The 26671-nt window shown below is 45.0% G+C and overlaps 2 protein-coding genes across 2 annotated transcripts in view; one reads left to right on the top strand and one right to left on the bottom strand.

Moving 5' to 3' along the window:
- LOC130854167 (deleted in malignant brain tumors 1 protein-like) overlaps nucleotides 1-26671 on the bottom strand; it is an 83620-nt gene that overhangs the window by 32692 nt on the left and 24257 nt on the right. The window contains 1 exon segment of the mRNA XM_057736930.1: nucleotides 23558-23577. Coding sequence (XP_057592913.1) covers nucleotides 23558-23577 — 20 coding nt within the window.
- Nucleotides 21787-22065, top strand: LOC130853767 (small nuclear ribonucleoprotein E-like). Its single transcript, XM_057736083.1, has one exon. It carries the CDS (start codon nucleotides 21787-21789, stop codon nucleotides 22063-22065), a length of 279 nt encoding a protein of 92 aa, XP_057592066.1.

Here is a 26671-nt window from a genome sequence, read left to right as displayed (position 1 = left end):
GGTCGGTAACTCCCGGTTAGAAGCATATGGCTTTGCAGGACTTGCCTCTGCTCTCCTGGACTGAGTGAGTCATGTCCTGCCTTTCAGCTGAGATGTGGAGGCTAGGACATGACCCCTTGGCTTCCATGCCATGAGCTGTTAACCCCTAGTCTCCAGGGACTTCATTCTAGAAGGATACCAGGAACTCATGCCTTGAATCACCCATCACGCAGGAATTAGTGTTGGACATCTGCATGTGGCTTCATCCAGGTGAAAGTTACTTTCGACCTTGGCTTTCTTTCTTTTTTTTTTTAAATTATTTAATTTATTTATTTTATTGGCTTTGTTGGGTCTTTTTGGCTGTGCGCGGATTTTCTTTTTAGTTGCGGTGAGTGGGGGCTACTCTTCATTGTGGTGCGCGGGCTCCTCATTGCTGTGGCTTCTCTTGTTGTGGAGCACAGGCTCTAAGTGCATGGGCTTCAGTAGCTGCAGCACATGGGCTCAATAGCTGTGGCTCAGGGCCTCTAAAGTGCAGGCTCAGTAGTTGTGGCACATGGGAGTAGTTGCTCCACAGCATGTGGCATCTTCCTGGAGCAGGGATTGAACACCTGTCCCCTGCATTGGCAGGCGGATTCTCAACCACTGCACCACCTAGGAAGCCCTTGATCTTGGCTTTCTTTGTTAATCTTATACCCCTTCCCATTGTTCCCAAGTTCCTCCTCTCCCCTTGATGAGAACTAGCACGTATCCTCGGGATACCCTCACTGTTTTTCATGCTCCTGCTATTACTCCAAAAATTGATGATGGTCAGGTGACAAGAGGACCAGGATGCACACCTGCTCGGGAACATGGAAGACCAAGTAACACGGTGGATGCCTCTTACAAGGGTTATGCTTGTTTGGATCCTGAAGTGCTAGGCTGAGAAGGATTGTGAAATGCCGAGTTTGGATCATCAAAAAAAGAGTGCTGTGGTTGATTAGTAATGCCTTCCCTGAGCACAGCACAGAAAGAATAGAGGTAGGAGTGCACACTCTCCGTGAGGGAGGAGGGGATACAATGTGTCCCTTCCCCACAGAAGCACACTGTCTGGTCTTACAGACAGATCTGCATGGTAACAGTTACCACAAGACCTGAGTATTATTACTCATTGCAATGGGAAAATACAGGAGAAAAAACATGTATAGCAGATGACAGAGGTAGCTTCTCAAAGGAAGTAAGACTTAAAATATAAGCATCAGGCAACCAAGGGTGGGAGAACAGGTGAGCAACAGGAGTGACCACTGAGGATTATGTTAGAGGGGAGGTTAGGGAAGGTGGGGGCTCCTGCCAGGAGACTCTCCAGGAAGCCCCATCAATAGCTCAGCTCAGAGCAGAAGGAACAGCACCACTTCCTCATTTTTGTCATTGTGATGACTCTGTCCTTTCCCATCTGTGGTTAGCAGTAAAGATCCCAACACAACAAGGGCTTGTGAGCTTTTTGTTGAGAAGATACCAGGAAGGAGGAAGAGGAGGGTACCAATTTTTTAATTTCAAAGCCAGCTGGAGAGGCATCCAGGTGGGAAGATGGGTGATGTCAGTGGAGCAGGAAGGAGGTGGGGGCCTGGATGTGCAGGAAGAGCACAATGGGGCTGCAGGCCACCTGCCACCACCATGTGGGTCCTTCATCACCAGGACCCCAGCCTGTCCCAAGGCCTGTTGTGTCCCTTGGCCCTTTATCAGACCCTGTTCAAAGAGGTCTTCTTCTTGTGTAGAGAGAAGGGTACTGGAGGGACCCACTCCTCTCAGACAGCCCAACTTTCTTTCCCGGCCCACTGGCTAGAAGCATCTAGGTCAACAGCATGTCTGGATAGAAGACCGGAGCTACAGAGCTCCATTTCCTAATGAAACCTGCCATTCAAAACAACAGGAAGAAGGAAAAGCTCATTAAAGCTCCAACACTCGGCCCTCCAGACCCCATTTCTCAAGGACCTTCCTCAAGCGATTCCAATCCTTATGACCAGCTGCTCTTGCAAACTCCAGACGGCAAAACCGAGCACTGGGCCTTAGCTCGGGAGGCATGGCCTTGCCTGGAAGGAAACCTCTATAGGGGTCACTCATGGCTTTTTTAAAGCAGCAGAACCCTTTCCTAAATTGAAATTCATGGGGAAGCTCCAAATATTAATATCAACGAGTCAGTGGAACCCCTCTGAGTGTGGCAGAGGGGTCCCCGTGAGCTCAGCCAGTGGCATCAGGCCCTCTCCTCCCAGAGGGCAGCCTGCAGCAGAGTTGGGGATTCCCTGATGAAGGTCAGCCCCTGCCTTTACAGGACCAGGAACCAGAGGCCATGAGGCTCCTGGGGTTGCCAGGGTCTCTGCCCTGATGCTGAGCTGGGGTCCCAAGTGGACACCCCGGGGCAGGCACCGGTCTTCAACTTGGGTCATCTAAGCTCCTTTTGCAAGAGGTTGACTCTAAGCCCTGCCTGCCACCCTGGGCCCTCCCTCCCCTGTGAGGTCTCTGATCTCTGATCCCAGGAGTCCAGTGATCTGGGACAGACCTGTGATAAGAATCAGGGCTGTGGCCTCTTAGGCATCATCAGTAGCTTCCAGGCACTGGGTTCCAGGAATCTGTGTGACCATGGCTCCCCTTCGGGTGTCAGGTTGACCCTAAAATCTGCTTTCACTGTCACTGAGTAGCCCCACATAACTGTTAACCATTATTACCTTTGTAACAACACTTTGGGCGCTGTGGATGTGATACTTACAATGTGGCAAATCACTGATCCTACTCTCATAAAGCCTGTCTTCACAACCAGGCTACCAGGGACTCACACCCCACCCCCGCGCCCAGCCTGAGGACCAAGCTTAGTCTCGCCCTTTCCCGCTGCTCCTCGGTAACTGGGAGCCTCGAGCCAAACAGGTGCTCAGCCAACATTGGCCACTGAAGATGGGTGTCAAGAGCAGCACCCCACACCCCAGCTTCCAGGGTCACCAACAGCCTCAAACAGAGGACACTGAGGTCCAGGGAAGGGAAGTGACACAGAGCCAGGCCAATGTCCAGGGTGGCAGAAACTGCCTCCCATGAGAAGGATGGAGAGTAGAAGGGTTGATACAGCTCTCTGCTCTCCAGAGTGCAATCCAGCTACAGAAGCTTCCAGCAACAAACACAGCCCTCTAATGACTCCTCATAACAGAAGCTCATCACATGCTTCCCATCTTTCTCAGAGCAACACTGACAGCCCTTACCACAGTTTACAGGGTCCCACTCAACCAGCCCCCATGGCCTCTCTCCCCCAGCCCACTCTAGCAATCATCCAGCCCCAGGGCCTTTGCACTTGCTCTTTTCTCTGACTGGAAGACTTTCCTCCCAGAAATCTATGAGTTCACCCCCTCCCCTCCTTCAGATCTTTTCTGAAATATCATCTCCTCTGGGCAGCCTTCCCTGACCACCCCTCCCCAGCACTCCCTAACCCCCTTCCTGGCCTTTCCTCTCTCCACAGCCTTTCTCCCCATCTGGCCTCTGTATATTTTACTTCTTTATTCTTCTGTCTGTCTGCCCACTAAATCATAAGTTTCATGAGGCAGGAATTTGGATCTGTTTTGTTCACTGCTATATCTCCAGAATCTAGAAGAATGCTTAGCACAGAGTAGGTGCTCAAGAAATATTTGCAGGATGAGTTGACTGAATGAGTGTGGGCAGATCCGGAAGAGGAGGACCAGGGCTCTTTACCCGGATGGTTTGCGTGAGCTCCACATTAACTGGGTGTCAACCACAAGCTAAGGACTATGTTATCCATTCATCTGTTCAGTCAACAAATAAGTGCTGAGCACCTAAGATGTTCCAGGCACTGCTCTAGGTAATAGGGCTGAAGTCCAAAGCCAGATACATGGGACCCCCTCCCTCGTGGGCTTTATAAACTAGGGCAACGCAGACAATAGGCAAGAGATAAATACACAGGGAGAAACACTTCAGATTTGGAGAAGAATTGTGAAGGAAATGAACCATGTGATAGATTAGCGAGCATCTGTGGCATGGAGGTCTATGTGGATAGGATGGTCAAAATCTGACACTAGCTCAATAACTGGTTCAGGGATTCCTCATCTGAAGCTCAGAGAAGTGAAGTAACTTACTGAAATTCACACAACTAGAAAGTAGGGGAGCCAGAGGATCAAATGAATTCTAACTCCAAAGCCTGGCATTTTTCCACTAGACCCCAAAGCCTTCCCCATCCCCCAACGAGACTGTGTTTCCATTCAAACGGCAGACCTTGTGACTAAGTGCCCTTCACTGAAGGATGGTTTGCTATTCAGAAACATTCTAAGGAAGGGGTAGAGAAGGAAAAGTAGCTCTTGGGTCATCAGAACAAGCACAGAATTTTTTGACCTATGCCCCACGAAAGATACGGAGTGGCTTCTCCCTGAAAGAGTGAAGGGAGAATGTTTTTAAAGGCAGCCCTAGATCTAGACCAACACTGGTGGAAGTGGTATAGGCAAGCTTGCAGTGCCCAGTCAGTTCCCACCAAGTGGGAAAATAAAAGATCAGAGATGTGAGCATCTCCCCGGAGTTATTTACTCTGTAACTCTTTCCCTTAAGGTACGTAAGGTTAGTGGAGTCCAGTGCACTACCTCTCCAACGGGGTTATTGCAACTGAGATGGGAACCCTCAAGAGTAAAGGTCCAACGGCAAAGTGAAGGAAGCACAGGGCGGTGGGGGAAGATGGGGATGGCTGTTTCAGGCGGGGCTGCAGAAGGGGTGGCAGTATCACGGAGTGTTAGCCTTTTCAAGTTCACTTTGCCCCAGTGCCATCAGATTTTAGGAAATCCAGTTACACTAATTACACTCACCAGACACTAACTGGGGAGCCAGGAGACCAATTCACTCATTTGCAATAGGAGTACACTTGGACTAAAGAATTATTCTGCTCCAGAGATTAAATTATATGCCAGTCGTTTGCTTGGGGAACAAGGAATGAGAACAAGGAAACTGGATGGTGTCCAAAAGAAACTCTTATCAAGATAATGGAGCCTGTCATTACCCCATGTTGGGAAGTTTCTGGATAAAGAACTGTTTCGGGTTCCTCTAAATGCTTGTTGTCGTGACTGCCCTCCCCAAACCCCAACATGGGACCCTTGGTAAGTAAGAGACACAGCAGACTCAGATAGACTCCTCTAACCAGAGCAAGCGTGAACTTGGGCCACAGCCGAGTTGGTCTGTTTCATAATTTTTCTTGTTCAATTCAGTTGCTTCAGAAGGTTGGCATTGACAGTCTTTGTGTTCAATTAAGGGACTAGAGCTCAGCTACATTAGGAGAAGTCTTGTGGACCGAAGGGGCTGATGATGAGTCCACTGAAGGGTGTCCTGAGCTGGAGGAGAGGCCTTCATCCCCAGCTCCTTCCACACCTTTCCCCATGACTGGGAAACAACATAGCAGGAGGGATGAAACAGAAACAGACGATACCACCGTATGCATGACAATCTAGAAAGACGGAACCACCGGCCAAGCCAACCGTGATTAAATGCACCCAAACCACACCTGTCCTTGAGTTTACAAATCAACTGCACAGTCCTGGATAGTGGGCAGTGGGTGGATTTTGACTTGTGGGTAAACAACTACAGGGTTAGAACTGACCAGAAATTTAACAGGAGTGAAGTGTAAAAATGCTCCACCAAAAGTGACTGAATCAAAGGGCATCTTAATTGCTGCTCAGGGGGCCCTGAATGAGGAAGAACCACTTCCCTCTGCATGGACCAGACCGGACCCCATCTGGTCATTTGATGCACTGCACCACTGGTGCTCACAGTGTGGTCCCTGGACCACGAGCATGAGCATCACCTAGGAACTTGTTAGAACTGTGGAGTCTCAGGCTGCAGAGTGGGCCCCAGGCATCGGTGGGGGCTCCGGGGCTCACTCTGCACTCAAGAAACCTGCAGGGAGCACTGCCTGCACAGTGGGCTCACTTACCCCCGAGGGACACCCAGGTGAGTAAAGCAGAGCCCTGAACTACAGGGATGAGGCAGGGCCAGTGGTGGTGGGGAAGGAGATTTTAGAGGTGATAGAGCTGAAGTCAGGAACGTAAGATCGGGGCCAACTGGATAGCAAAGGCGTAGGGACAAAGGGGATGAAGGAGCCCAGGATGACCAGTTCTGCTTCAAGTTCCTGGGCCTCCAGGTGAAGGAGGCACCACATGGGACAGGGAGCCCAAGAGGAAGGGTGCGCACTGGGGACAATGAGCAATATGGGGGCTCTGCCCGCCTCTACCCTTCCTCCTCCTGATAGACTCCATCTGCTCCTGTGGTTTCATGTCCCTGGGACACACACTCACCCCAGCTCTCTCTCCCCAGTCGCTGCTTCCCACACCTCCATCTTCTAACGTCCTGCTGGTCACTGCCACCTGCATGAAAGCGTCACCTGCACCTTCAGTCGACACAGCCCTGGAGGGGATGAGAGAGGGGCCCTGAGAGAAGACACACAAAAGGACAGGGAGCAGGGCGGGCTGAGACTGAGCCACAGATGAGACCAGCCCAGGCCCCCGGGTGGAGGGGTCTTCTCCACCCAGGTGGGGGCAGGGGAGATGCTGGGGCTTCCAAAGGTTGGGGTCTGGAAAGAGGATGAAAAGGAAGGATCATGGGTGTGATGAAAAGGAAGAGTGAGGCTGGGGGTGGAGGAGATGAACCTGGGGGCAGGGACAGAGGCATCGGTGAAATGAGGTCCAGACCTGGGAGGCTGGGAGGTCATGGCCGGGAGTGGTGTCTGGAAGCAACACGTCAGGCTGAAGTTCTAGATGTTGCTAAGGTCTGGGTGTGGCCATGGGGGATAAAGCAAGGTCACTGTGAAGAGGGGGTCCAAGAACCGAGCCTCTGCTGGACTTTGCATTTAAACAGGACCCCAACCTGCTGTTCCCAGACATTTGCTTTCACAGCCCCAACAATTTTCAAGTAAATTTTATTTGGGGGACTTTTTTGTCCCCACAAGGCTGCCATGTTTGATTTGGTAAATGAAGATGTTTTTAAAGCCCAGGTTTCATCACCACTGTTCCATAAACTAATAGATGTTTAAACAAACAGAATCAGGGATGATGGAGGATCAGACTCAAGGACTGGCCTTTGTGAGAAGGGACCTCATTTTCTCATGTTGCCACAGACCAGTCCCTCTTCATCCTAGGGGTGTGGTCCATGCGCCAGCATCTGCGGGCCAGCACCAGAGTCCAGCAAAGCAGCCCCAGCTGAGAGGGACCACGGCTGTGGCACAGCCCCGGCACCAGCTCCCCACTCCAAGCCTGCCCAGGCCCACAGCCCCTCTGCCCCTCTAATCTTTTATCCACACAGAGCTGCAGTGTGCTTTAAAAAGCATGAAATGAATTGCTGCCAAAAGCTACCAGCGGCAATCCTAGGGCATTCCCCAGAAGATGGATCCCCGCAGCCAAGGCTCTGAGCAGCAACCGCGTGTGCGGTCTCTCCAGGTCAGCCCTGCTTCTTACTTCCTATCCCAGAGCCTGGACTGCTGGAGCACCCGTCCACTTACACCAGCGTCCTGGTGGGGATGCACTATGTGGCCCCCTCCCCCTCCTCCCATGATTGGTCCCAGCTCGCTGGCCTCCAGCCCGGCTGGCCTTCCTTCCTGTCCTCAGCCTCACCACGCGCACTTTCCCATCAGGGCCTTGTAACTCTCCACCCACTTCCTTGTCTGTCCTTTGACAAGGAGTCCAGGCCTTTCGAGCCAGTGACACAACACAAAGGCAGAAGAGGAGAGCCATGTGGGTGTCCCAGGAGGGGCTGTCACTGGTGATAAATGACCCAGATTCAAACCCAGACTGACCATCCCCAGTGTTGTGGGTCTTTCCACGTCTCTGTGCCTCAGGATGAGAGGGAACCATGAGGAGGGGCCAGCTCCTAGCAGAAGCCCAGCAGGACTGCCATCGGGCCCCTGGGAAGGGCCTCAGGCCCAAGCCACCACAGTCCTGGAGGTGCCACCTGTGTCCAGCCTTTCATTCTGATTCTGAAGATAGAGGTGGTGGTTGTAAACAGCAACCAGAGTGGACCCAGTGGAACATCCCAAAGGACCTCATCACCCCAAAGAAAAGCTTTTTATTATAAAAAAGGATCATCTATTGCCCACACTGGTAGAAGACCCCACTGTTGTCCCAAAGTGAGATCAGGTGGCAGGTGTGGCCCCAGGGATGGGGAAGCGGGCGCCATGGCCCCTCGGCTCCAGAGAGCTGGTTCACATCGGGTTCGCGGCAGTGGTTCCCATCCACTGCTTTCTTCATCAACAGCTCCCAAGTCAGTCTTCGTTGTGACCTTGACAGTGGTGTTGAAAACCTCAACACATACTATGAAAGCTCCAAGGAAACTGGAACGAAAGAAGAGTCTTAAATGGGTGCAGGGCAATGACAAGCACGTAACACTCAGCCAAACCAAAGAAGACAAAAGCGCCTTAAAAACAGCACAGCCATAATGGAGTCCTTATGCACAGCCAGCGGAGAGGCAAAAGTGACTGACGGACTCCAAAAAGCTGCCACTGACTCTCAGCTAGTTCCTTGAGTAAGGAATGTTTTGTTCATATTTCCTGCTTCCTTGTTACATACAACACAAGCCTCAGAGAGCCAGTGCATGTGGGGATGTGTGTGTGTGTGTGTGATGTGCACAGGGCACACACGCGTGGGCAGTGTCCCCTAGGAGATGCCTGACCAACCATTTGGGTGGATTTAATGGCACGAACACGCTTTTTCCACAGCCCTTGATCAGGCTGAGAATTGAGCACCAGGGACTCCGGTCCAGTAGGGAGCTGGCCTCAGGCCAAGGGAGCTACCTGGCTTTACCCAAGGTGGGGGGAGAATGGTGTGCCCTCAGTGCACCAGCTCTGGGGTCACTTCCAAGGCATTGGCAGCCTGGGCTCCACAGAGGGGCTCCGGACTGGGAGGCAAGCCAGTGCCAAACCCTTTGCTCTTGCTGAAAGTGCCAGGGCATGGGGCGGGTTTACCCCTTTCTCCTTCAGCCAGAAAAGACTTATTCACAATTTCCTCCCCTCCTCTGGGGTTGCCTCACGCATTCACCCCTCTTGCCTCCCTCCCCGAAGCCTTTTCTCTCCACACTCATGGGGCCAGCGGGGTCACACACGGAGTCCCACACACGGGGTCAGCGCCCACCCACCAATTCCCGTCTTCCTCTGGCTCACATGCTCCACTGGGCTGGGCCCTGACTATTCTGTGCCTCACCATCTGGTCCTCCTTGCGACATCAGCAACCGCAGCTTCCACTCCCCCTGCGCTGCCTACACAGCAAGATCTCAGCTCTCAGCACCCTGTACTTGCCCACAATGCCTCATATACACTCTTCAGGTGAGATTCAGCCCACATCACAGATGAGGAAACCTGAGGCTCACAGAGATGAAGTACGTACTCCCATGATCATGGTTAATAAGTGAGCAGAGTAGGGAGAACTCAAGACACAAACCCATGACTGCCTGACCCAGATCCTGCAAGCTCCCGGATGATACTGTTCTTGGCTGAGATTCTCTGATGGCATGTGTTATGTCTCTCATAGTTTGTTTGTACCTGCCTTGTTGCAAAACAATTTGATGCAATTTTCAAAAACACATATGATATAACAACAAAGAAAGAAATGTTTAACAAGACCATGAAAACTAACAGTAGGCTAGGAAAATGAAGCCAGGGTAACATTTCAACACAACATGAGAAATACCATAAGGCCCTGCACTAACAGACCTTAGTTGCTAGAGAGCAATTGGAATTGTAGCTCTAAGCTTCCTAGCACCCAAAGCAAAGAAGGAAACAAGATCAGTATAAAATTTAACCCATCTGTTGTTCTCAGAGGCATTATTTTTCTCATTCCCAAGCCTTAAAAAAATGTCTCCCAAATGGCCTCATGGACAGATTATCTGGGTGAAGGATGACAGCTTTCAATTCATATTCCAACATCCTTGGGGTGCCATGGGTGTGATAGAGGAGGGTGAGGACATTGGCTCTGCTCCTGAACCCGCCTCCTCCCCACCCACCTCAGCTCCAGCAAAGCAGAGGTTACACTCACAATGCTATGGTGGGGACTTCCCTTGTGGCGCAGTGGTTAAAAATTCGCCTGCTGATGCAGCGGACACAGGTTTGATCCCTGGTCCAGGAAGATCCCATATGCTGCAGAGCAGCTAAGCCCGTGCACCACAACTACTGAAGCCCATGTGCCTAGAACCCATGTGCCACAATGAAGAAGAGCTCCTGCTGCCCACAACTAGGAAAAGCCCCATGCAGCAACAAAGACCCAATGCAGCCAATACAAGTAAATAAATAAATTTTTTAAAAAAATATGGAAAAAACATAGAATGCTACGGTGGCCTGTGAAGCCTAGAGATAGGCAGCTCTTGCGTGTCAATTCACAGCCATCAGGAATTCTGACTTTATTAAAATCTTCCAACTTATCCTATTTTCTAGCACCCAGATCTCCAAGGAGGCTTTCATTTTTCTATGCAAACAGACATCCAAGGATTTCAGTGCCATGGAAGAAGCCCCACATCTGGATGCCCTGTCCCTTTCTCCTCTCCCTCCTCCTCCTCCTCAGTGCGAGGAGCCCTCAGTGCCTTTCCTGAGCTGACAAACCCCCTTGGAGGTGGTTTTTCTCCTTACACTGTTATTCTCTTAAGAATTCTCAGGTAGAGCTTTTGTCTCTTCTCTCCTGGGAAGGAGGGAGAAAGGGAAATGCTGCACACTTGACAGAGAGAAGGGCTTTGTCCCCCATATAAAATATAAAAGCATGCTTGATCATAGAACGGCATGAATTGTGTAGAAGCCTTGCCACTGGATAATAGCCATGATGAAAGAGGAAGAAGGCAGGAGCAGCACAGTAAAAGTGTCTCAACTGAGACAACTCTCAATTGTGAAAATGTTAAAAACAGAACCCAAAAGTGTCTGTGTGAATCCACAAAATAGTTTGATTAGAAAAGGTTGTTTTCTGAGAGTTCCTCCCAATACAAAAAGACAGCTTAGATGTCCTCTACTCAGGGCCCCTAAAGGTTATGTATCTTCCACAAGTCTCCTGATCCCCTCCCCTCAGAAAAGACTCAAAGGTCTTTTCCGCTCCATCGGTAATAAAACTTAGTACCTGGCAACTCCTTGATAACCACTGCCTCTCCAGGAGCAAACTGCAGTGATAGCTTCGAGACAAGTGGAGATAAGAGAGCCAGATTTTTTGAAGTTGGCTTCCGTGTTGAATCAGAAATCACCTTGCCTCCAGTGCCCTGTGGCCCAAAGGTGAGGCAGGCCCTCCCTGGGGATAGCCAAGCTTTGTTCAGGTCCTGCTGCAAGCTGTCCTCATAGAACCGTAGAAACTTACACAGGGCAGGGGCTCATTAGATTTCCCTTTTGCTTTTCAATAGAGCAACCTGCAGTGGTAAGAGGATGTGTTTGCTGCAGACTGATTCCAAAATCAGAGGCCACCGAGCTGTGCTGGGGGCACATAGAATCATCAGGGGTATCTGTGTAAAATACAGGTGCCTGCATCCCACGCCTTCGAGGTTCTGATACACTAAGTGTGGTGTTGGACCTGGAGATCTTTCTGCTTAAACTTCCCAGATGATTTTAAAATACAAGATGTGGGAACTGAGAGAGGCCATCTCTGAGTATAGCCTCCGAGCTGCAAACACGGAAGGAAATTCACATCGGGGCAGTGGCAGATTCTTTTGAGAATGGCAGAAAGGAGGTTTGCGCTGCAGGGTGGCGGTTTCAAACAGCTTATGGAGGACATTGCATGTAATTCAGTGGGAAATGGGGAGTCCTGGCAGGGTTTTGAGGAGGAGCGTGGTGGGAAACATCTTTTATAAAGACAGATAATAGAACAAGAAGTGCAGGGGGTCTGTACCAGAATGCATGGAGGTGCACATGCATTTATTGAGCATGGCCATCACCGACATATTGTGCAGGAGTCTGGAAAATTACTAGGAAGAATAAAATAATCCCTGCCTGAGGAAATGTACAATCCAACTGGACAGAAAAATCACTAGCTCATCAGAAAATAACAGATGGAAACTTTTCGGTCCCTTTAAGACCTTAAGGAAACATGGAAGATTTTTGACTTTAAGAAAAAAGACTTAGATGATGTCGAAGACCTTTCAAAGCTTGAATCTGGAGAACAGCTAAGAGTCAGATCTATAACAGTGAAAGACGTGTGAGATGCTACCTGGCAGGGTCTTGGCATGTGTAAGTTCAAATCTTCATCTATCTTATGTATTCATTTTCTTATAACTAGAAAATCACTTGGTGTTTCGAATTATTATTTGAATAAATCTTTTTTTAAAGGTAAAAATGAAATCACGAACAATACACAAGCTGTCCATTCTCCATCTGTTATGCCTGTGAGGCCAGCTTCCATGGATGCTGTCACGGTCCGAGCGCGGGTTGGAGTAGAATTTCCAGACACAAAGCATCTCAGAAGAGAGTGAGTTTATTGAGAACAAAGAGCAGGGTTTAGTGAGGGGCGCTGCAAAGACAGCAGGACGACCTCCTGGCAGACCAGGGAGAGCCGCTCCTCTGGTGGGCTTGCAGCCAACTTTTATAACCTCAAGACAAGGAAAATTCCTGCTAAGAAAATGACGTTAATCCACTGGACAGTGAGCCAAAGGCGACAGGTGTGGTTAGGTGATAGGCTAGGGTCCTATGGGGTGAATACCTCCCCTAGTGTGGGGTCAGGTTCATTGGCTGGCCCAAGTGATGAAGCAAAGATTGCTATGGGGGTCGAGATAACTCTGGAATTTTGTCTTGTGACTTTGGTATAAGGCTCCACAGATTGGCGGGGTGCATTGAGACTTAGAGCCGTTTAGGGCTTCTGCTGGACCTTGCAGATGCTGTCAATATCCTTGACATTTCCAGGAGATGCCTCCCCGGATCTTTAAGGGTCTGATCACAAACCACTTTAGACAGCTCTAACGTACTGGCAGAACAGCAGCCAGAGTGAGTTGAAATAAGCTGTAATTTGTCATGCGTTTCCAACCATTTGTGCTTAGATTTAAAACCGTCTCATTGACAAATTGCTGCACCAAGTCATCAAAATTTAATTTCCAGGTCATCTATAATTTTGTAATGGAAGAAAAAGTCCATTATTTTTAAAGGGTAATATGTTTCATTTTATTATAAAGGGCAAAATATATGAAGATAAACTCTTTCACTTTACATTTGTATAAATACATCTTCCAAATAAATGTTTTTTAAAAAGAATATGTTTGAACATTTATCACAAGCCATGGTGATAACTGCTCCATGATATTCAGATGGAATTAACACCACATCAATTTTTCTTAATCCAATCAAATCCTGCCACAAGCCTCCCATTCACCAATGTCAGTGAGAAGGCCAACACCCATCATTCCTCAAGGATCCTCTTGCATCCTAGAGTGGGTCCGAGGTCCCAGGCTCTTCCTGGGTAGTCTCAAGTCCCCACTACCCCACCCCACCTCTCACCCCGACCCTGGCATTCACTGATACTGTATTAATCCTGCTCATCCTCATCCACCACTGTAACTTTGTAGAAGCACCGTCTTACTTGACCTGCATCCTGCCCAGGCCAGCTGGCTTACTCAGTGGTGGGCAACCCTGGTGTTTAAGCCCCTGGGCTTAGTGCCCAGGCCTTTGCCCCAGGCTGGCAGCCCCAAAACTGTGGTTTGTGATTGAAAGCAGCCATAGCAGTGTACAGCACCTCTGAAGAGCTCCAGCCTAAGTTTCCTTTCTGGAAGAGGGTGCGATACCCTCACTGGCTAAATTTTTAAGGGACAAAAACAAAAACTAATTTCATGGTTTGATTACACCATGGACTGTGTTTATTCAGTGTATTAGTTATACAAGCAAATTTCTGAAGGACAAGAATGACTTTTTTTCTTTAAGAACTTTTATTGAGATACAATAAACTGCGTATGTTTAAAGTGTACAATTTGATTTTTTTTCTTATTAGTAATGCGTATATGTCAATCCCAATCTCCCAATTCATTCCCCCCCAACACTCCCTTCTTTCTCCACCTGGTGTCCATATGTTTGTTCTCTACATCTGTGTCTCTATTTCTGCCTTGCAAACCAGTTGATTTGTACCATTTTTCTATATTCCTCATGTATGTGTTAATATACGATATTTGTTTTTCTCTTTCTGACTCACTTCACTCTGTATGACAGTCTTTACATCCATCTATGTCTCTACAAATGTCCCAATTTTGTTCCTTTTTACAGCTGAGTAATATTCCATTGTATATATGTACCACATTTTCTTTATCCATTCCTCTGTTGATGGACATTTAGGTTGCTTCCATGACCTGGCTATTTTAAATAGTGCTGCAATGAACATTAGAGTGCATGTGTCTTTTTGAATTATGGTGTTGTCTGGGTATATGCCCAACAGTGGGATTGCTGGGTCATATGGTAATTCTATTTTTAGTTTTGCAAGGAACATCCATACTGTTCTCCATAGTGGCTGTATCAATTTACATTTTCACCAATAGTATAAGAGCGTTCCCTTCTCTCCACACCCTCTCCAGCATTTACTGTTTATAGATTTTCTGATGATGCCCATTCTAATGGTGTGAAGTGATACCTCATTGTAGTTTTGATTTGCATTTCTCTAATAATGAGTGATGTGGAGCAGCTTTTCATGTGCCTCTTGGCCATCCATATGTCTTCTTTGGAGAAATGCCTATTTAGGTCTTCTGCCCATTTTTGGATTGGGTTGTTTGTTTTTCTGAAATTGAGCTGGATGAACTGTTTATATATTTTGGAGATTAATCATTTGTCTGTTGATTCATTTGCAAATAATTTCTCCATTCTGAGGGTTGTCTTTTCGGCTTGCTTATACTTCCCTTTGCTGTGCAGAAGCTTTTGAAGTTTCATTAGGTCCCACGTATTTATTTTCGTTTTTATTTCCATTACTCTAGGAGGTGGATCAAAAAAGATCTTGCTGTGATTTATGTTGAAGAGTGTTCTAAAGGACAAGAATGATTTTTGAAATAAGTTACAAAATGATACAATGAATGGCTTCCTAACATAACAGACTCCCAACTATTCCCCTAAAGATTTATGAGTCTCAAAATGGCCCTAGAAAGGATTTTAATTATATTTTCTTTACACAAAAGAAATGTCCTTGACACTTCATGAGTAACATTGTGTGAATGGAACCTTATTTGTATGAAAACTAAGGAAATTGGCCATTCAAAGGAATCTATTAGGACCCTACCTGTACATTGAAAAATCATTTGCTAGTGATTTGGGGGTAAATCAGGCTTCTGAAGCATCAGGTTCCACCAAGATTTAGCTTACTTTACTTTTCTAGGGTAAACTTTTCTTTCCATTTCAGCTAAGAAACGGAAATTCAAGAAGTAAATTGGTTGTCCTTATAACAAAAAAACAGAAGCATCCAGTCTTAAACCCATAGGAAGACATGGCTCCTTTACCCAAGTTTTCAAGACCCCTCGGCTTCCCTGCTTGGAAGCCTCCCACCTCCAGTTCCAGGTCCCCTTTAGTCTCAGGATCCAGAACTAGCAAGGACCTCAGCAAGCATCCACATCCAATTCTTCTCCTGCACCCATTTTACAGATGAAAAAACAGAGCTCCAGGGAAGTCAAAGCACACACCCAAATTCAGAGGAGTGGATCCAACCCTTCCTGCCTCCCACCGGTCCCCCTGCCTCTGTGAAGGCCCCCTCTGAAGGGGCTGCTGCAGGCCAGGCAGAGCTGCTTGTCCTCCAGACAGTTCAGCTTGGGGGACATGTGTGTTGGGAAGGACAGGCCACAGGAGGCCACTGTGGGGAAAAGGGAGGCATCTCACACAGCTTCTGAGCTGTACAGGGGCCACTCGAGCTAGTATTTTCCAGGAGGCCTGGGCCAACCCTATCCGTGAGAGTCCCCCACAGCCCCCGCCCCACCCCGGAAGCCCCAGGACCAGGGGCGGGTGATCTGAGCTCTCTCCGTGTGGCGGTGACTGTGACAAAGGCTGCGCAGGAGTGGGGGCAGCTTCCGGCTCCCACTGCCAGCACAGATGGCCCAGGTCCCCTCTGTCACCTCGGCTCCCACACCAGTACCATCAGTGCCCACAGCCTGTCCTTCCGCACTGTGGGCTCCAATCTTTTCCCACCTCTTCGGGGTCGGTCTCCTTTCTTTTTGACCGTCTCTGCTGGAGACAAAGCAGCTGATATCCTAGGCTCCCCTTTGCTTGCTTTCGTGGCCTTCGTCCTCACCCTCTCACCAGCTGACTCCACAACTGGGCAGCCCCATCTCAGCATTCAAGGGTGGTTGTGCCACAGAGCCAGGACTGAGACCACCCCACCCCATTGGTACCTGCCTGTCTCTGTCCTGATTACTGTCCTGTTGGCCTGTGCCTCGAACAGTCATCCCTCCCCACGAGGCTCTTTCTCAGCCTTCCTATACCCGTCCCACTCTGTTTTTCTTCACCTCAGGCTATGTCCAGAGGGTTGCCGCCATCTGTAAGAGTGACCTCGGAGACTAACATGCAAAGCTTCCAGGTGTGCATTTAGGGGGCCTCTGTCAAGGCACTGGGCTGGGGCTTGCCGGCCACACCATGTGCATCACAGAATACATATGTGTAATATCTGGGAAGCTTTGGACCAGAAGGGACTCACTTAGAACCAACGTACCAGCCCCACAGTCTTCAGGTTAGAATACCTCTTTGAACCACCCCTGATAGCAAAACATTGCTTTGAAAACATTAAAAAAACGAGGCTCCACTACTCTTAGCCAACCTTTTTTATGGGAAATAAAACACAAAAGTCATGAGAATAAAAGTTGTTAAACACTGCCCAAGAGAGGGAAGTGTCCCTTTGTCCCAGTATTGCTAGGGCAAGGTTCCCCCTGCCTTCCTCTGAGACCTACAGAAATAGGAAACAGACAGTATGGCTCATGTTCAGGCTCATTGAGAGGCACCCTTGCCATAAATAAGCACATGTGCACAGGTGTGCAGGCACAAACAGGCAAAGAAAAAAAGAGATTCAGGTGGGAGCCAGATATTAAAATAAACCTGTCATTCCAAATTTTTTCAAAATTCATTTTGAGTATTAGAAATGGTGTCTTTTCTCAGGTCTACATGTGATATGAATCTCTCCTCCCACCTGGCATATTTCATGATTCCTTTCCTGGTTCTAATTAGGCCACTTCTGGATCGTAGGACCAGTACTTGGCCCATGCACGAGCCATCACAGTGTCTGTGACTAGAAAGGGCAGCCCCCTTTTTTCTGTTCCAATTCAAAAAAATCGGGGAAGGACTCTGATTGGCCTAATTTAAGTGTAATGCTCACCCCGAGTCAATGAGCAAAGGCCAGTTGCTGATATCTCTAAGAACATGGCAGCTCCCTCTCCAGTGGATGAACCAGTTTCCGGAAGCAAAAGGGAAGCGATCTTCAAAAGAACTGAAGACAAAACATGACAACAGAATCCACAATAAAGTATCTGTAAGTCTGCACATAAGTGTAGTGAGCTATGACAACACCACTCCCTGAAGACATATTTACACACAATAAACGGAATGTATCAAAATGCCAATAGTTATTACATTAAGATGGTAGATAGCAGAAACTGAGCACCTTCATATTTTTCTAGGATAAGTTAGAATTAGGTATTACATTTAGGAATTTAAGGGTAAGAATAAAATAAGGTATTTACAACTGTTATATCTTCTTCTTGCATTAAGCCCTTTATCATTATGTAGTGTCCTTCCTTCTCTTTTGTTATAGTCTTTATTTTAAAGTCTATTTTGTCTGATATGAGTATTGCTACACCAGCTTTCTTTTGATTTCCGTTTGCATGGAATATCTTTTTAATCCAAGAAGATATAATAATTGTAAATATCTATGCACCCAACATAGGAGCACCCCAATACATAAGGCAAGTGCTAACAGCCATAAAAGGGGAAGTTGATAGTAACACAATAACAGTAGGGGACTTTGACACCCCACTTACAACAAAGGACAGATCATCCAAACAGAAATTAAATAAACACAAGCTCTAAATGAGACATTAGACCAGATGGATTTAATTGATGTTTTCTCAAATGCACACAGAATATTCTCCAGAATAGATCTCATCTTGGGTCACAAATCAATCTTCAATAAACTTAAGAAAATTGAAATCATATCAAGTATCTTTTCTAACCACAACGCTATGAGACTAGACATCAATTACAGGAAAAAAGAGTAAAAAATACAAACACATGGAGGCTACACAACATTCTACTAAATAACCAAGAGATCACTGAAGAAATCAAAGAGGAAATAAAGAAAATACCTAGAAACAAATGCCAATGAAAATATGACAACCCAAAACCTATGGGATGCAGCAAAAGCAGTTCTAGGGGGAAGTTCATTGCAATACAATCCTACCTCAAGAAACAAGAAAATTCTCAAATAAACAACCTAACCCTACATCTAAAGCAGTTAGAGAAAGTAGAGCAAAAAATTCCCAAAGTTAGCAGAAGGAAAGAAATTATAAAGATCAGATCAGAAATGAATGAAAAAGAAATCAAGGACACAATAGCAAAGATCAATAAACCTAAAAGCTGGTTCTTTGAGAACACAAACACTATTGATAAGGCATTTACCATTCATCAAAATAAAAGGGGGGAGGAAAAGACTCAAATCAACAGGATCAGAAATGAAAAAGGATTAATAACAACTGACACTGCAGAAATACAAAGGATCAGGAGAGACTACTACAAACACACAATAAAATGGACAACCTGGAAGAAATGGACCAACTCTTAGAAAAGGACAAACTTCCAAGACTGAACCAGGAAGAAATAGAAAATATGAATAGACCAATCACAAGTAATGAAATTGAAACTGCGATTAATAATTTTCCAACAAACAGAAGCCCAGGGTTATATGGCTTTACAGGCAAATTCTACCAAACAGTTAGAGAAGAGCTAAATAACACCTATCCTTCTCCAACTCTTCTGAAATATGGTAGAGGGAGGAACACTGCCAAACTCATTCTTTGGGGCCACAATCACCCTGATACCAAATACAGACAAAGATGTCACAAAAAAAGAAAACTACAGGCCAATAACACAGATGAACATAGATACAAAAATTCTCAACAAAATACTAGCAAACAGAACCCAACAGCACATTAAAAGGGTCATATACCGTGATGAAGTGAGGTTTATCCCAGGAATGAAAGGATTCATCAATATCCACAAATCAATCAATGTGGTACACCATATTAACAAACTGAAGGATAAAAACCATATGATCATCTCAATAGATGCAGGAAAAACTTTCAACAAAATTCAACACTGATTTATGATAAAAACTCTCCAGAAAGTGGACATACACGGAACCTACCTCAACATAATAAAGGCCATGTATGACAAACCCACAGCCAACATCATCCTCAATGGGGAAAAACTGAAAGTGTTTCCTCTAAGGTCAGGAATAAGACAGGATGTCCTCTCTCACCACTACTATTCAAGATAGTTTTGGAAGTTCTTGCCAAAGTAATCAGAGAAGAAAAAGAAATACAAGGAATCCAAATTGGAAAAGAAGAAGTAAAACTGTCAGTGTTTGCAGATGACGTACTATATATAGAAAATCCTAAAGATGCCACCAGGAAACTACTTAAGCTAATTAATGAATTTCATAAAGTTGCAGAATACAAAATTAACACACAGAAATCTCTTGCATTCCTGTACACCAACAATGAAAACTCAGAGAGAGAAATTAATGAAACAATCCCATTTACCACTGCAACAAAAAGAATAAAATACCTAGGAATAAACCTACCTAAGGAGGCAAAAGACCTGTAATCAGAAAATTATAAGACACTGATGAAAGAACTCAAAGATGACACAAACAGATGGAGAGATATACCATGTTCTTGGATTGGAAGACTCAACATTGTGAAAATGACTATACTACCCAAAACATTCTACAGATTCAGTGCAATCCCTATCAAATTACCAATGGCATTTTTCACAGAACTAGAATAAAAAATTATACAATTTATATGGAAACACAAAAGACTCCGAATAGCCAAAACAATCTTGAGAAGAAAAAACAGACTAGTGGAATCAAGCTTCCTGACTTCAGACTACGCTACAAAGCTACAGTAATCAAGACAGTATGGTACTGGCACAAAAACAGAAATATAGATCAATGGAAGAGGATAGAAAGCCCAGAGATAAACCAATGTACATATGGTCGCCTTATCTTGGACAAAGGAGGCAAGAATATACAATGAAGAAAAACAGCCTCTTCAATAATTGGTGCTGGAAAAACTGGACAGTTACTTGTGAAAGAATGAGTTTAGAACATTCCCTAACACCATACTCAAAAATAATCTCAAAATGGATCAAAGACCTAAATGTAAGGCCTGACACTATAAAACTCTTAGAGGAAAACATAGGCAGAACACTGTATGACATAAATGACAGCAAGATCTTTCTTGACCTACCTCCTAGAGTAAAGGAAATAAAAACAAAAATAAACAAATAGGACCTAATGAAATTTAAAAGCTTTTGCACAGCAAAGGAAACCATAAATATGACAAAAAGACAACACAGAGAGTGGGAGAAAATATTTGCCAATGAAGCAACTAACAGAAGATTACTGTCCAAAATATATAAGCAGCTCATGCAGCTCAGTATCAAAAAAACAAACAACCCAATCCAAAAGTGGGTGGAAGACCTAAACAGACATTTCTGCAAAGAAGACATACTGATGACTAACAAATGCATGAAAAGATGCTCAACATCACTAATCATTAGAGAAATGCAAATCAAAATGACAATGAAGTATCACCTGACACCAATCCGACTGGCCATCATCAAAAAATCTAGGAACAATAAATGCTGGAGAGGCTGTGGAGAAAAAGGAACCCACCTGCACTGTTGGTAGGAATGTAAATTGTTACAGCCACTATGGAAAGAAGTATGGAGGTTCCTTAAAAAACTAAAGATGGAACTACCATATGACCCAGCAATCCCACTACTGGTCATATACCCAGAGAAATCCATAATTCAAAAAGATACATGTACCACAATATTCATTGCAGCATTATTGACAATAGCCAGGACATGGAAGCAATCTAAATGTCCATCAACAGATGAATGGATAAAGAAGATGTGGCATATACATATAATGGAATATTACTCAGCAATAAGAAGGAATGAAATTGAGTTATATGTAGTGAGGTGGATGGACATAGAGTCTGTCACACACAGTGAAAAACAAATACCGTGTGCTAACTCATATATATGGAATCTAAAAAATATAGTGTTGATGAACTCAATGGTAGAGGAAGACTAAAGATGCAGAGGTAGAGAACAGACTTGAAGACATGGGGAGGTGGGGAGGGAGAAGCTGGAACAAAGTGAAAGAGTAGTATTGACATTTATATGCTACCACATGTAAAATAGATAGTAGTGGGAAGCAACAGCCTAACACAGGGAGATCAACACGATGGTTGCTGATGACCTAGAGGGGTGGGATATGGAGGGTGGGAGGGATGCCCAGGAGAGAGGCTCAAGAGGGAGGGGATATGAGGATATATGTATAAATACAGCTGATTCACTTTGTTGTACAGCAGAAACTGGCACAACGGTGTAAAGCTATTATACTCCAATAAAGATCAAAAATATTAATAAATAAAAAATGAAAAAATAAAACAAAAAACAAACAAAAAGGAATAAACTATTAATATAGAATTTAATCTTCCACATCGGAAAGGAGGAAAAGGAAACATGAAAAATTTCATCAATCTAATTGAAGGCAGGAGTGGAAAAAAAACACAAAGGATAGGCTTTTTCAGGTAGTGTGCAGGTGAGTGTGGTCTTTGTGAGCTTCGACCATGGTGTACCGGGGCCAGGGCCAGAAGGTGCAGAAGGTGATGGTGCAGCCCATCAATCTCATCTTCAGGTACTTGCAAAATAGATCTCGGATTCAAGTGTGGCTTTATGAGCAAGTGAATATGTGGATAGAGGGCTCTATCATTGGTTTTGATGAGTATATGAACCTCGTGTTAGATGATGCAGAAGAGATTCATTCTAAAACAAAGTCAAGAAAACAACTGGATCGGATCATGCTAAAAAGAGATAATATTACTCTGCTCCAAAGTGTCTCCAACTAGAAATGATCAATGAAGTGAGAAATTGTTGAGAAGGCAATACATTTTGTTTTTTAGGTGTTGTTAGAAGTGTAGCTGTAAAACATTTATTCATATTGTTTTGCTCACCCTTATGTTATTACCAGATGACAATAAATGCTGTGGGATTGTTTTTATTTAAAAAAAAAAAAAAACACAAAGGATAGTCAGCACAATTCATAAAAGATTTTTAAATAAGTTTAAATATATGAGGAATCACAATAAATGTAAATAGATTATGCTCACTATTTAAAAGAAACAGACTACCCATTCATCTTTTTAAGCTCTTTATTGGAATATAATTGCTTTCACTCTTGTACCAGTTTTTGAGGTACACCAAAGTGAATCAGTTGTATTTACACATATGTTCCCATATCCCCTCCCTTCTGCAACTCCCTCCCACCTTCCCTGTCCTGGCCCTCTAAGGCATCACCCATCATCGAGTTGATCTCCCTTTGTTATATAGCAACTTCCCACTAGCTATCTGTTTTACAGTTGGTAGTGTAAATATGTCTATGCTACTCTCTCACTTCGTCCCAGCTTCCCCTTCGCCTCCTGCCCCCCCATTCAACCCCATGTCCTCCAGTCCATTCTTTGCATCTGCATCCTTATTCTTGCCCTGTCACTGTGTTCATCAGCACCATTTTTTTTTTTGAGATTCCGTATATATGAGTTAGCATATAATATTTGTTTTTCTCTTTGTGGCTTACTTACTCTGTATGATAGACTCTAGGTCTATCCACCTCATTACATATAGCTCAACATATTTTTTTTTAATTTTATTTATTTATTTATTATTTTTTGGGGGGTACACCAAGTTCAATCATCTGTTTTTATACACATATCCCCATATTCCCTCCCTCCCTTGACTCCCACCCACCCTCTCCCTCCCAGTCCTCTAAGGCATCATCCATCCTCAAGTTGAACTCCCTTTGTTATATAGCAACTTCTCACTGGCTATCTATTTTACAGTTGGTAGCATATATATGCCTATGCTACTCTCTCACTTCGTCTCAGCTTCCCCTTCACCCCCCCATCCCCCCAAACCTCGAGTTCTCCAGTCCATTCTCTGCATCTGCGTCCTTGTTCTTGTCTTGTCACTAAGCACATCAGTACCATTTTTAGATTCCATATATGTGAGTTAGCATACAATATTTGTCTTTCTCTTTCTGACTTACTTCACTCTGTATGACACACTCTAGGTCTATCCAACACATTTTTTTTTAACCAAGCTAAATCCTGTCTACAAAAGTCATGCCTAAAACACACTGTATAAGTACTAAACCACAGTCCATAGTGATGTTAATTTATAATAAAATATGATTTAACTTATACTAAAAATCATTAATATAGATAAAGAAGAATGCCCCATAGTAATAAAATAAATATTTCACCAAAATTTGATTGCATCTACCAGAATAATCTGGAAACATAGTAAGCAAAAACTGATACAATTACAAGGAGAAAGTAATAAAGCCATAATCATAGTGGGGGAATCTTAACAGGTTTTTCTCACTCACATATCAAGCAGGTTAATATTAAGAATACGGAAGAGTTGTAAAAAACATAACAAGGCAAAGCTATTAGTCACCAAGCCCTGATTAAAGTCCAACCACTAATGCATTTTGCAATTTCAGGTAAATCATAAAAGGCAAAACTTTGCATGCTGTGATTTTCAGTGTCCTTTCTCTTATCAGCCTGAAAATAATTTATTAGTGAATAGCATGACTGAAAAGCAATGGTTATTGAAAAATGATTATTTAATCATTAACCTAATACAAGACACATTTATAAAACTTGTCAAAGGGTAAAAATTTCACATAAAAACAAGAGCAAGGCGGTCCTTGTCTCTTTATCCTTTCATTGCTTTAAAAATCATGCCATCAAGCTGAAAGAACAAGAAGACCACTGATATCTCCTGTTGGTCTCTGCCGGAAGACCTGTTGCCTATTGACCGACGGCCTGCTCACCATTCAGGAACCTGTTCTAGGGCAGTGGTTCCCATCTAGCATTCTGGCAGGAATTTGGAGAATAAAAGACTAAAAACAACACTAATGATTAGAGCAGAATTTGCATGCCATCTATACAAGCACCACAGTCAATGTGATACTCACTTGGCTCATATTTACCACCATATTTCTGTTTCATCAGGAAAGTTTGTTGCCCTGGCTGTGTTCTCCTCTATACTCTTGTCCACATCTGCCTCTGACTCAATTTCATGCTAAGCCTCGTAACTCTTCTGGGAAAGAGCTTTCTCAGTTCAAATGCCCTGCTTAGTTCAAAGAGCCTATGATCAACAGCACCTAACAAAGCATGTTTTATTATTTAAAAAAATACATTTCAAATGTTTATCCAACTTTTATCCAAGAGTTCTTAACCCATTGAAGTTCCACTCGAGAACCACAGTTCTAGGCTCTCATTATCCTGACATCATAGAAGTTTTCCTTTATAACATTTTGCTTTCATTTAAGTCAGTTCCAGGAAGGAAAAGAAAATGAATAGTTAACGTACATGATCCACTCAGTAAAAATGGAGAGAGAGCCAGCTCTGTGTCAGCTCCTGGGCCAGGTACTGAGCTTCAAAATGATACTACGAGGTCCCTGCCCTTAAAGAGCTTCTGATTCAATGTGGGAGAATTGTAAAGCAGGTAGTAACAATACAGTGTGATAAGGTAACCCAGGAGGCTCTGGGTACCAAGGGAGGCCTCTTGCTGGAGGGATTGGCACAGAGCAAGAGCAATAGCCAGCAAGGCGATGCTTGAGCCAAGGCTGTGAAGATAAGAGAGAATTGCCAGGGAAGCATAGAGTGGGAGGAGGCACATGGCAAGAGGTGGGGGGCTTGTGTGTGGATACCACAATGCTCTATATGAACCTCTGATTCTTCTCTCAATACTTTTTCTGTAGCAAGTAGGAAAGTCAACATCATTCCACGGATCTTAAGTCCTTCAGACAGACCCATAGAAGCAGTTCTGCTGGCTGGTGGCAGAGTTTCTGCTCAGAACAGCAGTTTGAGAATCTGGAATCATCATGTATTCCACAAATATGTATTGCATTTATTCTGTGCCAGGCACTGTACCACGAACAAAGAACACAGGAGCCCTACCTTCCCGGGGCTTCCAGACTAGAGCAGGAACCTTAGACAAGCCAACATGTAGGTAAACAGGGGCTAAAACAATGCTCTCCCCTTTAACCACTCTTATTTTATTTGAGTCACCCAACTAATGTATTTGGATGTATTTAATGACTACCAGAGAAAAACAATGTAGTAATCTTTTCTTGAACTGCCTCAACCTTTCCATATGGGATTTATTGGGCTGCTTGAACTTTTAACCACAGAATGCAGAAAAATGTCCTTTTTTTTTTTTTTTTTTTTTTTTTGGTTGTGTTTGGGTCTTCATTGCTGCACATGGGCATTCTCTTGTTGTGGCAAGTGGGGTCTTCTCTTGTTGCAGAGCACAGTCTCTAGACGCACAAGCTTCAGTAGTTGTGGTGCTTGGGCGTAGTTGCTCCAAGGCATGTGGGATCTTCCCGGACCAGGGATCAAACCCACATCCCCTGCACTGGCAGACAGATGCTTAACCACTGCACCACCGGGGAAGTCCCAGAAATACATCTCACTTGAGTTTAAAACTCAAAAAGGCAATTCTCATTAGTACGAGTGTTCTAATCTGAGCATCCAGACCTTTCCAAGGGAAAGGCAGCCAAGGAGGCTCCCCTCCACTAAGGACCCAGATTCTGACCTTAGCAGAATTTGTAATTCAAGACAGAAGACTGAGGTCGGCCCACTGGACATTCAGCTTTGAAAGATTCAAGGGCTAGTGAAAAGTAATAACTGCCAATGCCATTTTGCAACTCGCCAAACTGTAAGCATGGTGCATTGTTAAGTGCTCTGTAATCCCTTTATGATTCATTTCCTTTGAACCAGAGGTTCCCAAACCTGGTGCCATGGACCTATGAGCTTGAGAGTCCCATGAACATTTAAAGTACGGAGGTGCGTGCATCTTCCTAGCTATAGAGTCCATGGCTTTCATCCAATTCTCAGAAAAGCCTGAGCTTTACACATTGATGTTCTCATCTAACCAGCCATTATGAGCAGAAGCCCAAAGTGCAGGAAACAGAGCAGTGAATTCAAGTTCTGCAGTCAGGTCACTCAAAGGAAGACACCCAAACCACTCTGGAAGACCAGACAACAATGACAGCGAGAAGCTTTACTAGGTTCCTTGCATTGTGCTGTAGTATTTCATTTATCCTCCCAGAGCTTATGAGACAGGTACCAATGTTATCACACACCCTCTTTACAGATGAGGAAACTGAGGCTTGGGAAAGTTAAGTAAGTAGCCTGTTATCACAGATAATAAGTGACAGTGCTTGGATTCCACCCCAGGTATAAAGGTTTCCAGGCTGCCTGCTTAACCACTACCTCGTACTTGCTCTTCCCATGGTCAGAAGCACTTGCCATCCCCATGGGAACCCAAGAGCACTATGATTACAAAGAGCCTCTAGCTGTCCCCTTGGCCATTAAAATCAAGTCCAAAGCCTGGTGCGGGAAGGCCTCAAAGGTGTCTCCAGCAAAATCTGATTAGAAAAAGAAA

The sequence above is a fragment of the Hippopotamus amphibius genome, chromosome 5 (assembly GCF_030028045.1).
Source record: "Hippopotamus amphibius kiboko isolate mHipAmp2 chromosome 5, mHipAmp2.hap2, whole genome shotgun sequence".
Taxonomy (NCBI): domain Eukaryota; kingdom Metazoa; phylum Chordata; class Mammalia; order Artiodactyla; family Hippopotamidae; genus Hippopotamus; species Hippopotamus amphibius.
This window is presented reverse-complemented; position numbering and strand designations above follow the sequence as displayed.